The sequence below is a fragment of the Ambystoma mexicanum genome, chromosome 4p (assembly GCF_040938575.1).
Source record: "Ambystoma mexicanum isolate Mex_15411 chromosome 4p, UKY_AmexF1_1, whole genome shotgun sequence".
Taxonomy (NCBI): domain Eukaryota; kingdom Metazoa; phylum Chordata; class Amphibia; order Caudata; family Ambystomatidae; genus Ambystoma; species Ambystoma mexicanum.
The window spans coordinates 823,436,619-823,453,717 of NC_090927.1; the positions used below are offsets into that span (position 1 = coordinate 823,436,619).

General features: G+C 45.6%; 1 protein-coding gene across 4 annotated transcripts in view; it reads left to right on the forward strand.

Annotated features, from left to right (window-relative positions):
* The window catches only part of USP45 (ubiquitin specific peptidase 45), a 3,631,241-nt gene that overhangs the window by 306,910 nt on the left and 3,307,232 nt on the right, over window positions 1-17,099 (forward strand). For all 4 annotated transcript variants that reach the window (XM_069606397.1, XM_069606399.1, XM_069606400.1 and 1 more), the window contains one exon: window positions 10,279-10,379. In XM_069606397.1, the coding sequence (XP_069462498.1) occupies window positions 10,279-10,379 (101 nt within the window). The remainder of the gene's footprint in view (window positions 1-10,278; window positions 10,380-17,099) is intronic.

Below are 17,099 nucleotides of genomic sequence, written 5' to 3' on the forward strand. Positions count from 1 at the left end.
AAGAGTTTGGAATTCCTCACAAGCGGATGCTGTTGCAGCAGGGATAGGTTTCTCAGTCTTTTTACTTGAGTTCCAGGGCCTCACATCTAGCTTCCACTGCTGTGATCCTGTCTGCTCTTTTCGCCGATCTCATATGTTTGGTCACACAGTGTGGTTTCAATCTTGGCAATTCTGCTTTCGACCTCGTCCATTCGTTTGTCGAGGCTGGTGATTTTCCTCATAAATTCCTCAGTGCCTTTGGATATTCTTTGGTCATGGCTGTCAGTAGGTCCTGAAGATCTGTCTTGGTACCGCTTGTGCAGGAGGAGTGTTGTGGGAGCTCAGGATCTCCTCCCTGGGTCAGTGCCTCCTCCCGCTGCCCCTTTTCGCCTTCTCTCTAGCGGTCGCTGATAGTAGAGTGGAGATGTCCGTTTGTTTCGCTGCTTTAGGATTTTTTGCTATTTTACCTTTTTGGGTTCCGCTGTTGGTAGGTACCCTGTAGTCAAAGTTTGCTTGTGGATTCTGTCGCTGCTGTTTGCGGTGGAGTGTCCGGACCAGGTTCACCTGCGGTAGTCCTGTACCACGGTGCAGTGCTGCTGCTCCTCCCTATGTGCGCTTCCTGCTTGGTTTCTATGTTCTTTTTCCTCACCCTCTTCTTCCTGGCGGGCCCCACTGATGCTCCGCTCTCCCCTGGGCCATGGCCTCTTGCAGTAGACTTGTGTGAGTGGGCTCTCTGGTAGGTGGCAGAGGAGCACCGTAGCGAAGGTTGCTGAGTGAGGAGTGCCCTTGTGCACCACAGCTCCCTCTGTGGTACTTGCAGGTTTGTGCTTTGTGCCCTCCGGACAGCGTTATTTGCTTACGTGGGCCCCAGACTTTGTGTTTTCTCAGCGAGGCTTGTGGATGAGGGTGGGAGGAGGGGCTTGCTGCTGGCCGCTGCCTTCCAAGCTAAACCTGAGCACAGTGAGGTGAGTACTGTGCTAAGTTCTCCTCTAGGACCTTCCGGAGTTCCGTTGCTGTGGTGACCGTTGCTCTGTCAGGGATATCTCCTACCCGTAGCTGCAGTTTACTTTCGTTGGTGCCGCAGAGCCTGATGCAGCAAGGTCGGACAGCACCTCTCTCCCACCTTGTTACCCACCACAAATGGGTGCTGGTGCTCCAGAGCGGGATGGCACGCCCCCACTGGGTACCCCAGGTCTGGGCGGATTGAACCGCTAGGGGGAGGTTAGAGGAGGTGGGTCCCCTCCGGGGGCGAGTCGAGAGAACCACCGCTATTCTGTGGTATCTGTAGCACAGTGCTTCCCCTCACATCTGGATTGACGGATTGTTCCCCGGGGCTTATCCTGGGCTGATTGGGCGGAACACTCCCCGGAACGGGTGGCTGACTTTGCCTTCACCTGAACAACACCTTCACCTCCAGGGCTCCGGGTTGGGGTGGTGGGAGGGGCTGGGGCAAAGGTGTTGTCGGATTAATTGTGGGCTGCTGGGTCCCCTGGTGTTACCTGAACCTCCGGATCAGCCAGACCAGGACTGCTCCACCTTGCCGGTCTCTTCGGTGGAATCCGCACATTGTAGGGTCAGTGTTGCCTCAGCTCTGCCCTGGGGACCCAGTCTCCTTTTACGACCTTGCTGGAGCATTGATCTGCTTCCTTCGTTGGGCCACCTGAGGAACGTTGCTGCATGCTAAGGGTCTTGATGCTCTGCTTCATAGCCTTACAGCTGTCTCCCGCTGTTCTGGAGCATCGGAGGGGCAGACCTCGTCCGCCATTTTGCCTCTTCTGCTGGGTGAGCGGCCACAACCTGCTGCGGCTTGGTAGTACTGAAAGGGGCCACCCTGCGAGATCTTACTCAGTCATGTTGTTCTCCATACTATGCTCTGTCTTGATGTTCAGTTGCACTTCAAATTGCGCGTTTTGACTGCTTCTGGGCATTTGGTTTTCGGCCAGGGCCCAGAGCGCTCAGGAAGTCATGCCAAGTGACAGGGCTTTAATCCACGCCCCATCAACATTGATGTTTCATGTCCGCAAGCAAGGAGGAACAAGGTCCCCACAGCTTTCTGGGAGGCTCAAGTCCTGTGGCATTGGGCTCTACAGCGCAACATGTTTTTTATTCCGCTACATCTACCAGGGATTCAGAATACTCTGGCGGACTCCCTCAGCAGGGAGTTGCGCTCTTGTCACGAGTGGGAATTGCAAAACGACCAACTTCACCTGTTTCAGATGTGTGGCACTCCAGAGATCGACCTGTTTGCCACCTATGACAACAGTCGCTGCAAGACATTGGCCAGCCACTTCCGCCAGCTGGAGAGCTTGGTGGACGCCTCTGTGTTTCCATGGGAAGGGAGGTTTCAGTATGCATTTCCCCCAATTCATCTGGTGCCTCGAGTCCTACACACCTTCAGACTGTATTGGTGCAAATTGATATTAGTGGCCCCTGCGTGGTGGAGACAGTTTTGGTACTCCCACCTCATTGCCCTCTCATCAGCGGCGACGCTCAAGCTGTGCCCACACCAACTGCTCCTATCCAGGAACCAGGAGGCGGTACTGCACCACGACCCGGCCTCACTCAATCTGACAGCCTGGCTGCTGTGTTCTTAGAATTTATTTTATCTGTCCCTTCCGCAAGACTGCCAGGATGTCCTAGACTGGGCAAGAGGTCTGTCCACCTTGAAATGCTACAAGAGCAAGTGGAAACATTTTCAAGTATGGTGCAGGAACCATCAACTGCGATGTCAGACCATCCGGTCGTAGGATCTTTTGCCCTATCTCTTGTCCCTGGTGCAGTCTTGCTTGACCCATTACTCCATTAAGGTGCACCTGGTGGCGATCTCCAGGTACAACCGCTCTGCAAGGGTGCCATCTCTGTAGTCTCACTGGGTGGTGAAGGTGTTCTTGCGTGGGCTGTTCCGATCTTTCCCACCTTTTCGTCGCCCAGCGCCAGTGTGGGAGCTAAATGTGCTACTCACAAGGCTCATGAAGCTGCCTTTCCAGCCCATGCACCAAGCATCCATTAAACATCTTTCCTAGAACAAAGCGGTCTTGGTGGCAAGAACGTCAGCCAGGCATGTGGGTGAAATCCAGGCGTTTTCCTCAAAACCGCTCTATTTGACGTTTCACAAGGACAAAGCTATTCTCTGTACTAACCTAACCTTTAGGCCTCAAGTTCCATCCTCTTTCCATCTAAATCAGCGGGTGGTCTTGCCTGTATTCTTTGGCACACCGACGTCTCCAGCAGAGCAAACCCTGCACACACTGGATGCAGTGTGCCCTCAAGTACTATGTGGCACGAACTGAGTAATTCCGCACAACAGATCAACTGTTTCATTTGGACCTTCTGGGCCTGGGAAGACTCTCTCAAAGTCCTCCATTTTAAGATGTATTACAGCCTGAATCTCATTCTGCCATCAACAGGCTGGCAGGACGCTTCCTGGCAGGCCCCGGGCCCACTCCATCAGAGCAGTGGCTGCAACCACTGCTTTCCTCTACAGAATTCAGCTGCCTGACATCTGCCATGCAGCCACAGGGAGATCGGTGCATACATTCAGCAGGTTCTACTGTGTCAACAGAGATTCTGCAGAAGAGTCTAGAGTCGGCCAGTCGGTTCCGCAGATTCTGTTTGCGTGAGGTTAGTAAGTCTCCAGTGTTAAGTTATGCTGGGAGCTTACCTCTGCCCATATGTTATAATACTGCTTTGTAATCTAGTCATAGCATGTGACTCTATGAAAGATCCAATGCTGGAGAAGGAATAATTACTTACCTGTAAATTAGGTTCTCCAGCATTGGTATCTTTCATAGATTCACATGAAACTCTCCCACCTACCCCGCATGGCTAGTCTTTTGGCGCTTACTGCCACTCGCGTGAACCTGCCAAATCTGAAGATGGCCGACAAGGGAGGAGTTAGGGGGGGCGTTCCTATTGGCTGTTGGCATTATGACCCAAAATGACTGTAATATAGCACAAAAGTGAGTGAAAGTTTTCAGTTTAAGTCTAAGCCTGACGACCGGGAATATTCACAGCATGCAAATCTATGAAAGATAGCAAAGATGGAGAACTGGAGTTACAGGTAAGTACCTTATTCCATATCTTTAATTCTTTTGTGGTCGTAGCTATCGCATACAAACCTACACCTGGGGGAAAACTTAATTTTAGCCCGAGGTAGACAATTATTTTATCTCTCCCTGGTATACGGCAATCATGTGGGCAAAAGAGATACAAATAATTTCCCTCTTCAATTCTTCTGATAGGAAGGATAGCTTGTCGATTCAATGAGTTAAATTTAATTCCTAGTGAGTAGCTCTTACAGTGGAGAAGGTGATAACCATCTTCCCAGATTGTTCGTTTGACCACTTGGAAAATAAAAGTTCTCTCCCTCTACTTTCTTATATCCTAGTCCCGTACCCTCTCTGGATGGTTTAAATTAGCAGGGTTATCAGGGGTCCTAAATGTTCCCAACGTTTCCGAGTTTCCTCATCAACTGCTTCTCCTTGGAGTATGGGGAGCATAGCTCTCTCCAATACCCCTTGAGCTATCATATGGCCTTGATGAAGATTAAATTGTTTCTTCCCGTGATTTATTAGTAATATTTTCATCTCCCCTTGGAAGTTGGAATCTATAACACCTGCTAATACTTCAATCTCAAAATGTCATGCTAACCCCAATTTGGGTGCTGTCCTGATATATGTTTCTGGAGGAGATCAACTTCCTTTCACCTGGAAGAATCATTTTGTCTCTACTGCTTCAGATGTCAAATCCTATACAACCCTTTGTGGCCACCGAGGGATCTGACACTCTGCACTCAGTCTTTTGTATCGTATGGTTCCCCAACTTGTATCAGTTGAACCGCATCTCCCTCCTGATACCATTTGTGAGGTTGGCATTATGGGAAGAGACACAGACAACCAATTCAAAGTTGTACAATATTTTATTAAATAAATGTCAGGATGGATTAAGGCCTAACTTGCCCTATACTAAGGTGGGATTTCCCTACCTAAAGAAACTAAGGAACGTCGGTGTCAGTAAGTTCAACATAAAAATCTGTGTCAGAATCCTATACTTGCCCTCACAATTAATACAAACATATGTGTAGGGACATCAATCATAACTCAAATAGTGTTCCAAACATAACGTTCTGAGCTACTTCCAGCTCTGGCTTATTTGTCAGCCTTCTCTCCCAAATGTCATTAAATTCACCACAAAGTTCAATTCCTCCTCCTTTGAATGTTAGAGGAAATACAGTTGAATAAAAGTTAGTGTGCCCTTCCCCAAGTTCAGCACAGTTCCAAGGTAACACAATTTCAGAACACCAAAACTCAGGGTTTCCTTTCACAAATCTGAATATTATCAAGAGTTGCTATTCCTGCTTTCGCCACAGCAGGCTTCCTTGTTGACATAGAGGAGTTCTCTGGTCAAGGCGCAGTGTCACACCACACGGTCTGCCCATCACAGGTCACGCAACCAGGAACGAAACATTCGCTTTTCCATCATCCTTGGTTCACACGTGGTAGTTCCCTGGTCTTGGCACAGTTTCAGACCACTCGGTCCACCCATTACATGTCGCACAACAAGGAACTTTCAGGTTTACTTCAATATTATGCAAATTGACAAGGGGGGGTCCTGGGGGTCCCTCTGCCAGACATTAGTCCTGGTTACGGGGGACTTACCCAGAGTCTTTAGCTCACTATCTTTCACAGAGAAGAAATATACCAAACATATCAGTCTTTGTCCTGCCCTGGGGCAGTCCATCACCGAAATGCTAGGCAATTCTCCTCTGAACTAGAGTACCAACAGCATGCTTGGGATATTTCTTCTCTGTGAAAAATAGTGAGCTAAAGTCTCTGGGTAAGTCTCTCGTAACCAGGACTAATGTCTGGCAGAGGGACTCCCAGGACCCCCCTTGTTAATTTTCCTTCAATATTCGACTTAAAGGCCTTTTTCTTAAAGTGCACCTTCAATTTTAACACATTGGTATTTTTCCTTCCATTTAACTTCGAAATAAAGGTTGGCTCACTTGCTGTATTCCAGAGTTCAGTAAATGTTCCTTTTATTCAATTCAATCACCATGGTATTAAAAAATTGTTCTTTTGACTTGTTTTATTCAATTAACTTTTCAATACGAGCAACATGGTCCTCTTAGTTCATTGTGATGCATTGCTTTTTCTTATTTCATTTGATTCAGCATATTTCATTCAGTTAATTATTAAATAGAAGTAACATAATCTGTTTCATTCAATGGGAAATGTTACTTTCATTAATTTCCTTCAGTTCTGCATTCAATAGTAGTGACATGTTCAGTTTCAGTCAGTGCAGAACGTTACTTTCACTTATACAGCCCGGCGCTTCTCTTCACACACACCAGCTAATGGAAGGAGCTTTGCCTTGTCTGTATGCAGCGCCTGCTGCTCGCCTCACCATGGGTGGGATCTCCAACCCGCACTTCCAGTCCAGCAGGATACCAAGGGTTTCCTCTGACGTGCTGGTTTCTCCTCTCCTTTGCCTTCCACTCTGGTTCTCCTGCTCTCATTCAGACCCTCGCAACGACCCGCGTTGTGACCTGTGCTCTCTGTTCTGCCTGCATCAACAGCTTTTATACATCTGTGTTGGCCTAAAAGGACACATGTGGTGGTCAGGGGTTTGTCTTGCTTGATCATAATTACATGACTTTGTGGGACATGCCTGATCGTCCCTATTCTTGCATGGGTAATGGAGGTAATTTTCATTGCTCCTAGTTGTTTTTTCTTCGTCTCAGTATTGTAATACAGCTCAAATGGGTTGAGAAGGGAAATACATGTACAGTGACCCATAAATGTCTCTTAAAGATCAGGGTGACTTTACTGGGGATAATATGGATACTGAGATTGGTTCTTACGTATTTCATCTCTACCCTTCCTCTTCCTAACCTATCTGGTGTAATACTGGTTCCTACCTTGCTCAAAGATCATGGGACTAGAAGAACAATATCCCATAACGTTCTCGGGTTTAGGGACTCTTTTTGAAAAGGAAGATAAGGAATACTGTTTCCCACCCATGAGTATCCCACCTCCAATCCCTGAGGACCCTCTATCCAAGTGATCCTGCCTTGCTTGTCCACCCCCAGCGATGGCCTTTCCCTGGCCAACTGCATAGAGGATCGGTAGGGAGTAGAAGTGAGAACACCTTCTGGTTTCTCACAGAAGTCACAACAATTGTTCGTGCAGCATAGCTACCTTGTGGGTAATTTACTATGGGTTCTAATCTGGCTTTGTCCAAATCCTGTGATGCTGGGCAAATCACTTCAGCTCTTTGTGCCTCTACTCCATCCTCTGCCCAATTTCCATCAATTTTTACAACATAACATTTTCAACTGGCTTGGGAATTTCTTATTAGTAATGTGTCACCAGGCCGAGTGGGTTAGATTGTGACACATATATCAAAGTGACAGTATATGAAGGTTTAGACTTTCAACTTTACTCCAGTTGAAAATAAATAGGCAAAAAGCCAGTTTCTGGAATTAACAGGATGATAGCCACTCAGAGTCTCAGTTGTATTAAGTACCCTTCACAAGTCTGGTATGTGCTGCCCTTTTCTTTACTGGTTTTGTAAGGTCTTTGTAACGCATTTTGGAGGATCTGTTGTCTTTGTGGACTGTTGGCATCTGGGATCCTGGGAGAATGAGGCAGACCCTGAACCCAGAGTTTTTCTCTTAGTGGCAATGTCCCTTTCTTCCCCATAGCTGGATCCCAAGTTAGTGCCCATTGATTCTTGATTTTACTGGTGTAGGGCAGCCCTATGGTCTGAGCAGATAGATTCCATCACTGACACTAAAGCTGAGAGGAGATCAATAAAACACAGACTAAAGTGGTAGTTTAAGGGAATGTCATTTGGAAGGATAGCAAAATAACCAGTGCCAATATATTAAATTACTTCTCCTCAGGTTGGACACAAATTTGCAAAAACTCAGTTTGTGGAAACAGTCCCAAAATCTGGGTTCCCGCTGTCTGTTAATCCACAAGGGAGTAGAGCCGATCAGAGTCTAGTAGGTGTTGTCCTTTTCTTCTGCACTGGCCCTGTACGTTCTTGGTCGTTCTCTACTTCTTGTGCCACCTCTTCTTTGTGCCACTGTCGCCTGTATTTTTAGTAGTGTACCATGTTCCAGTTGTACGTCTCTGCCCTTTTCTTCCATAGCTTCTTGAGCCTGAAGTTCTGCGCCGCCTTTCAACTTCCTGGATTGATCCTTGGTGTCCCAGTATCTCTCGCAGCTGCTTCTTGAGCCCTTTCTTCCCAATTCCTTTTCTCTCCTTCCCCAGCTTCCTGTCCCCCCCCACCACTCGGGCTCTTCTTATCCAAACCACTTGGGTTTCCCTTTTCCTATCCTCTTGGGTGCTGCTCTCTTTCACCCATGGTGTCTTCACGTCCCTGCTTCATTCTACTAATATTCTTCATCTCCTAATTCCATCTCCCAAATTAGCCTCTCTGCTCTGCCTCAAGTCATTTCCTCTTTACTCCTAGTCACCTCCTTTTATCTGCCCTAGCCACTTCCAAAGTAAAGTACTTTTTGTCTCCAGCACTTTCCTTCTCCTCGCTTCAAACTCCCACACTGGTCTTCATCTCCCTGCATCACGAATAGGCAATTTGCATACAAACATTTGCTGCACTTGTATTACCCAACTCCTCCTGGCAACTCCACCATGTGATCCAAACCCTGGACCCCACCTGCTGGAGACTTTGCAGTCAATCGGGCTCCTTCTTCCACATGTGGTGGTCTTGCCCGAAGACACAATTCTTTTGGAAGCACTGCCTAACCACTATTGAAGACATCACCCGGGCAGTAATGCCATTGGAAACTGAACCTGAACCCATCCTCCTGGGATCCCCGGTCCCAGGAAGCTACCCCTGATCAGGGTGCAAAGCCAAGCTACTAACCCATTATTTGCTGGCGGCGAGAATCATAGTTGTCCGCACATGGAAATCTATTGAAGGTCCGCTCATGATTTTGTGGTGGGGAAAGATGTGGGACATTTTGATTGCGGAAAAGATAACCGCATCCAGAACCGGACTCCTGCATCGCTTACGGGACACCTGGGGCCCATTCTTAGAATATGATGGGGAAATTCCCGGCTGTAACTTATAAACCCTGCAACACCAGGAGGTTCCTAGAGGAGGTGGAAGCTTTACGGGAGGAGGGAGGCGCTAGGGCAGAACCGGGAATGTCAAACTCTCAAAACTCTGTATGAGATGGAGGCGCGGGTAGGAATGCAGAAGGAGCGACAGGGACATGGCGCAAGTTGGATTATAAGTTATGATGATAATTATTCTGTTGTCACTCTGCTCTGTTTTTAAAAATAAACACAGTTAAAAAAAGAAAAAAAAACCTCCCACACTGGTCTTCCAAACCTGGCATCACTGACCAGACCTGTCCCCTCTCCAAGGTACCACCCCATCTCTATTGTCATTACCCGTGTGGGATCATTAGTTATTGTACAGGGTTGGTTGATTTGAATGTATGAGTGGTGGTGTGCCTGCGCTCCCAGTCCATTCCCCACCCTATCCAGCTCTGTGGAGCAAGGCATAGTAGGAGTTCACGGGTGTCTATGCTTGCAAACAGACATTTTTGGGCACAGGGCTCATTAACTTGAGTTGAGAAAGTAAATACTTAGCTCTATTCCCTACAGGGTTGATCTTCCCGCAGCCTTTGCTTGCGAGTCTGCTGGCTTCTCCAAAGAATGACCCTTATCTCTTAAAGGGACCATGCTGCCAGTTAGGCCCTTGTGGCAATTCCCTACCAAGGTCATGGGATAGGGTGGGGTAGACCAGGGGATCTTCCCCACCGCATTGTGGGTTCCGCATTACACAGTGGGTGGTTGTACTAATCCCTCTCAGTAGCTTCACCCCTAACCGCTACAGCAAGTAAGGGCATTTAATCACACATGCAAGAATGATATTGTAAAAGCATCCTTTCACATCATAGGTATCCGGAGGAACACCCTTTTGTCATTTGGGCTCTCCAGTCTCTCCTACAAGAACAACAGCTTGTCTTTGTATTTTTTCTCCTCCACTGATCAATGCCACACTATGGTATCATTAGAGGTGTCCTCTGTAGCTAATAATGTGTCCTTCCTACACAATGTAATCATCAGAAGAGACAGTCTGAGCTCTGGCAAAGTCTAATACCCTATCCAAATGAACTTTAGTAGACTTCATGAAAACCCAAAATACACCTTTGCCTATTTGAGCCTAAAGTCAGAACTATCCATTACCCTAATTTCTTTCACCTTTAGTATCAGGTACCCAAATATCTTAATTCATCTTTCCATGTTACTTTTCCAGGTGTTACCAATGTGATGAAGAACTGTCAACCCACTGCAACAAGAAGGTGTTGGCGCAGATAGTGGACTTCCTTCAGAAGCACGCAAGTAGGACTGAGGGAGGTGTGTGTTTTTAAGACTTTAATGGAGATATGAGTTTCATGATGCCCTTTCTTTGCAGGGGTCCCTGTTTGGCGATGCCTTGGGACAACTGTATTTAGATTTTAGAGGCTTTGAGTGCAAGTCTATAGACAGGCACTATACATTTAATCCATAGAACTCTCCCAATAAAGCTCAGCTAAAATGGTCTTCTGTTGTAAGAAATAATTCTTCTTCTGACAATACTAACAAAATGTTGTAATCTTGGAATGCTTCAATGCCATGGTTAATGGCATATGTAAAACATCCATTAGGGTAATTTATCCTATTCAAATCTAGTCTGGGATATTAGTTTTCAAATTCCTATTAAAATATAGTCCCAAAACTGAGAGTCCCAAAACTTCAGAGGGCAACACAGATCTGCAATTCGGAATACTTTGGTTTGTAGTAGTTGATTACCCCTTTTGGCTGAGTCATTTGATGGTTGTGAACCGAGCTCCAGGTAAAGGGGACGGGGGCATTACCCTTACGTTTGAAAGTTACAACCAAAAAGATTTTTCATTGTTGTGTTTTTAGGCAAATAAAAATACATTTCCATTTTTACAACCTAGGTATTTTTGTTGTTGCATGTGTACTGCAATTACTTTACATGAACAGTGTTTTTAGGTTACAGGCCCTTTTCAGGCTAGATATTATAATACTGGTTTGTGTGGCACACTGTAAAAAAGTCCTCTGCCAGCACAGCAATACAAGTGTACAAGATACCTACCTATTTGCTACTCACTGCTTTTTATTTGGTTGGGATTATTTACTTAATTTTTATGAGTAAAATGTACAGGCAAGCTGCCTGGCTATCATTTATTCATTTGAATGCTATAATTGAATTGGTTGAAGTTTTTATGTGTTATATATGTGCGGATTACCTCAATATTGTAAACCCCTAATTTATTTGCTGAATATTCCTCCACCTAAAGCATATGTCCTTTCTTTTTATGTGGAAACATTATTTTATTAATATATTTCACAATAAACAATTTAAAAAAGCATTACCTAATCCTTGCTCCCTGGCACCTATCCTGCACCCACTTGTTTGTGCATGGTGATATGATGAGCAATAGCCATCTCTTCCACAGCTTAGTGATACAGGTTGATGTAGTGCCCAGTGCAGCTGCACATCTGTCATTGTTGGTGTTATGTCCCAAGAATCAGTGGAAAGATCCTCAATCATTGGTATGGCCACCAACTCATGGCCAATAAACAAATCACAATAACTCCCAAATCAAAGTCTTTACTCTTCTTTATTCTTGATTCCAAAGCGGTTGTAGCTCTTTCCATCCAGAAACACTTTGATGGTTTAAATTCAGCACAGCCAAAATGTACTGCTCAACGTGTTTCAGACACAATGCCCTTTTTCAAGATCTCATATCTGCAATATGTATTGAAACAACAAATAAGTACAATAAAAACAGAAAGTCTTTCTAGGCTTTGGTGACAATATAGTTCAGTTTGTCTTGTTTGCCATGATTAGTATCCTATGTACAGTTTTTCCTTTTAATTATTTTTACCCTGTGATGTACATGGTGTACACTGCCATTGTTTATTGATGTTGGTACCTATGTTTTGTTACAGTTTCTGCCATTGGCCGGTGTCAAACTTTATTCATTAGCTAATAGTGGTTGTGTTTAACATCTGTAGGTTTCTTGGGTACGTTATTTTCGTTAGTGAATTGTGTGGGCACTAAGTGGCGGTGTTGGTTGGGATGATTATTCTTATTCTATTCACAATAGTAGTATTTAATTACTTATTTATGTGTATGGATTGTGGGGTTTTGTTCTGGTATATGATTGTTTATCTTTTGTATTTTCTTCTACTCTATTTTCTTTTTATCCTTTTCTTTTTGGTACGTTATCAATAGGAGGGCAAGGAGTAATTCAGGTTGAACTTATTCTTATACATTGAATCATGGTTATTGTGTTGCCTTGTAACATCATTAACATCCATCAGGTACTGTCTATATACATAGCGTTTGCATGCAGTATATATATGTATTATGATTGAGAGTTTGAGATTTTGCTTTTTAGATGCATTTTTTTAGACTTTTTTTTGTTATTTTACCTAATACATGGTCTCGATATGAGCTCTTTAAAAAAGAGATTGAGTCTCTTTACAACTCCCATGGTAGCCGTGCCAGCAAAACCGGCACGGCTGCTGCCGGAGTTGCATTTTTACTGGCACCGGCGAATGGGCAAGAACCGGGTCATGCCGAGTTCGGCGGACCCGGTAATTGCCCATTAGCGGGTGCCAGCAAGAAGGCACTCCCATCCTCATTCGGCCCCATAGGGCTGAATGGGAATGGGACGTCTGATGCACCCACACCATTCAGAATGGTCCCGGTGCATCCAACGTGCTGTGCTCGTGGGTGCCGCTCTGCCCGCCAGGCCAGACCTGGCGGGCTGACATGCACCCCCAAGCACAGCTCGTAGTATGGCGGTCCAGAAACTACGGTACCAGCATGCTTACCGGTACCGTTCTTCCCAGACCGACAGGGTCGTAATGAGGCCCATTGAGTCTGAAGTGTTCTTGGATGGAAAGTACTACAATCTCTTTGTAATCAAGAAAAGAAGAGTTAAAAACTTTCATTTGTGAACTGTTGTAGTTTATTTATTGGCCACAAGTTGGTGTGCAGACCTTCGGTGGAGGATCCTTCCACTGATGAATCTTGGAACATTTATTGTTTGCAATCATTGGTTCATAGTTGATTTTTAAACTTTGCACCCTGAATTTGGTGAAAGTGTATACAGACATGTTATTCATGTTTAAATCTGATGTGCATCACTGTATGATTGATATTATTTATTGTTGGTGTTATGCCCATGCTTGGAGACAGTAGAATCTGCCAAGACTCTGAGGAATGAAAAGGGCAGGAATAAATTAGTGATGCCCACAGTACTAATGACCTACAGTCTACAATTGGGTCCTCCCTCGCTTGACAATATCTGTCCCATGATACTTTTAAGTGAGGTTTTGGCATTCCAAATCGTTATAGAAACTAAGCTTTAAAAGACCCCCAGGCTTTGTCCGCACTGGAAGTAGCTGCAGAGCTAAAAGATGTCCTAGGACTAGGATATGAACTTTGGTAATTGACACTGCAGTCATAAAAATAAGCTGCAATGTCACTGTGATTTATGTTGTAGAACATTTTACTCTATATCCACTGTGAGAAACCTGAGGATATTCTCACTCCTTCTCCGCCTGGATCATCTGCTAGGGTGGCCAGGGGATGACCATCGCTGTTGGATCCAGACCTTGGGGGTGGACAAGCGAGGGAGGATCACCTGGTGGAGGGTTTTAGGAGTGGGATACCCGCAGGTGAGAAGCAGTATTTATTTATTTCAATTTGTATAGAGTGCTGCATGCCCAAAGGCTTCAGATCGCATGAAAAACAAGGCGAAGACAGACAACAAGCAGGAGTGTCAGAATGGTTTAGAAGGAAGTAGAGCTGAGCAAGGAGGGGAAATGAAGAGGAAGGTCTTTAACCTCTTCTTGTACTCAATGGTTGTTTTGATTCTTCTCAGATCAAAGGGGGAGCATTCCAGATTGCAGGGGCTTGAGCATCAAAGCCTGCTCCTCTGAATTTGGCAAGCCTAAATCTGGGCTGCATGAGTCTGGATTGATCCTTGGATCTGAAATTGTGGGATGGCAAATATGCCTTCAAACTGTTGTTGAGGTATTTGGGGCCCTCGTGACTCAGCCATCTGAGTCAGTGTGAGGATTTTGTGGGTGATACAGTGTTTTACAAGCAACCAGTGCAATTCCCTCCTGGCGCAAGCTGTGTGAGCATGCCTAGCGAGACCAAAGATTGTTCGCACAACCCGTTTTGGGTAACTTACAGCGCAGAAATATTGGTTTGGGAGGAGCCACCCAGAAGATTATTAAAGTAGTCCAGGCAAGAATTAACAAGGGCAGAGGCAAGGAGAGAGGCGTTCTTGTGAGAAAGAAATTGTCGGATGTGGTGAAGCAGTTTATTAGTGTTACTATCGCCTTTTCTAAGCTTTCTACTGGTTTCAAATGTTTGTGGGATTCACGTCCCGTTCCTTCATTTACAATTCGGTACTCACTTCCCTTGCTTTTAGCCAACCTACGGATCAGTCTTTCGATTGTACAGTGCTTTAGCTCGACCCTCACGTTTGACCACTTTGAGTTCCTTTGGCGGTCTTCCTATGGCCTTCTGATTTCTGTAGTTCTTTTTTAGTGGGCAGTAACCAGTGCTTCTCGAGTTAGCACTCATGTGATGCCAGTTTCCCTCTTCAGCTGGTCTCCCCTTAACCACCTTTTTACAGTTGAATCACAGTTTAAGGAAATATGTTTAGGGTTTGCGATTTTCAGTAACATCTGAAAATAACAGGTAAAAGACCCCTGAGGCTGTTCTTGTCTTCCTCTGGCGAATCCAGAAAACACCAGTTTTCGGTTAGTGAAAAGCTCCTTGCCGAGCTGCGCCATCTGCCATTGTTCTTGGCATAGTAACGCCTGCAGCAGGGGGCGTGCACAGATTAGGTCATTAGAGATCATTAGGAGGCCAGCAGGGGGCATGGTGTCATTGGTTGAGTTGCGTGTCTCTATGGAGAAAGGGGCGCTTACTCGCCTTCCCTCAATCTGGAACTGCAAATGCTATCAGTTAACATGACATTGATGCACGCCCAGTGTATTTATAGTGTGCTTCGAAATCCTGCAAAATGATTTTATTTTGAGGGAAGCCTGGAATGGCTTGGTCTATGGGTGGCTGGAGGAATTTGTGGAATTTTTAGTGCCTCCCCCCAAGGGCAGGATCTGTATTTGTGCTTCACTTTGTGCTCATAGCGGTATTTCGCAGATGGCCGAGGCCTGGCTTAAGCAGCCTGCCCTTGGTGTGTTAACATGCCCGATTGATGTGGCAGCCACAGGCAGAGCTGTTATCCAAGGTGGGATAAGGCTGGCCGCCCCATCGCTGGGCTTATTTCCTTTCCAAAGGCTGAACAACTTCGGATCAGTGCAATTTACTGGCAGAGTTTACAATTACAGGAGCAGGTTGGTCTACACGCAATCTGGGAAATCCTGGCAGTCCATGTTTCTGAATAGCTGCTCACTTAGGGAGGGACCAGTATTGGGTCGGCTGGCGCAACGCGCCATCGGTGAGTCTGTTGTGGGTTGCAGGTTGCAAATCTAGCATGTGCTGTTCACACGGTAGCTGCATTCAAGGGCTTGATGGAAAGTTCTTAGATTTACTTGGGCCCATTCATCACTAGAAATGCACAGCTAATTGGAGGGTCGCATTAGGGGACCACCAACATTAAATCAAAGGCACACTAGTTAGATGCCATCGTGCCAGGGTCAGATTTTTTTTCCGTTTGCACCATGTATAAAAGATTTGTATGTCTTAATGTATGTATTTCCTGAGCGCTTAGTAAGGAGCGCGCTAGGACATGCTAGGACATTGTGACTGCGTGTCCTCTGATGGAGATCCTGAAAAAGGGGGATGGAAGGAGAGGGAAATGTAAAAGTCCGATGCCAGCATTTCTCTCCATGCCGTTTCTTTGTAAAACAAGGCTCCTGTGCAAACTCAGCATGCCTTTTTCGAGACAGGCTGCAACAAAAATAGAGGAGCAGTGGAGACCCATGGGAGTGCTTCACAGAGTTCAGTATTGGTTGTGACAATGCTGACAGGTCTGTGTACTTTTGTTATTTCGTTAGAAGGTTGGAATAAATCTGATCAGATCATCATGGTCTTGTTTCAGAACGTTATTGCCCAGCCAAACAGCTGTCATCTGAAGGTTTTTCAAGCTTTTGGTGCCAGAAATAAAGGAGGCAGTTGCTCCCAATGCTGGGCTAGGCACAAGAGGGGCAACAAATATGCAGCGGTTTGTATACACTGCAATAAGGCTGCACCACACACGCAGTGTCTGCTAGTGGCTGGCACTTCTTCATGTCATGCCTAATGTTGTAGCACCAGATTTTCGCTGTGTGCAATACAAGTTAAATTATTAAATTTGGGTGCCTTTTGAACTTTTGTGGGGGAGAGGTTGGGACATACAGGTTGCTTCATATGGACCCATTCTGCTGTTGGGGTGCCATAAATATCCCAGCACCGCTCTCGGCAAAGAGTCACTTATATCACAATTCAGATAGCAGATTGCTGAAAAAGGTGCCTGATACACGTCTCATGTTTGGATTTTGTTTTCCTTGCAATATTTAAATTGTTGGATTTAAAAGGGGGCACCCGTTTATACTTTGGCAGCATAGTTATTGAAAATTCTCTTTCCTCTGATTATTTTTCCAGGTTAATACTTTTGCATGGCAAATACTAATTTGTCTTGTCCGCTTTCTTCTAAGGCAGGGGTCTTCAACCTTTGGTGGCTCTCCAAATGTTGTGGACTACAAATGCCAACAGTCCATGCCAGCATAGTCTGTGTTGAGGGATCATGGGAGTTGTAGTCCAAAACATCTAGAGAGCCGCAGATTACAGAACCCTGTTCTAAGGGGCAAGGTCAATTGAACTAAATGTGTATATTTCACTTTAAGATATGTTCACATACAGAGTGACAGGAGGGAGCTGTACCCATCCAGGAGAGAGAGAGAGAGAGAGAGACAGACACACACACACACACTCACAGACATTCACACCCACACGCACACTGCAGTTGCCAAATTATTCACCCAACAAAAATATAACCAGGTGGGTCACATGGGCCATATGCAGTAACAACCATT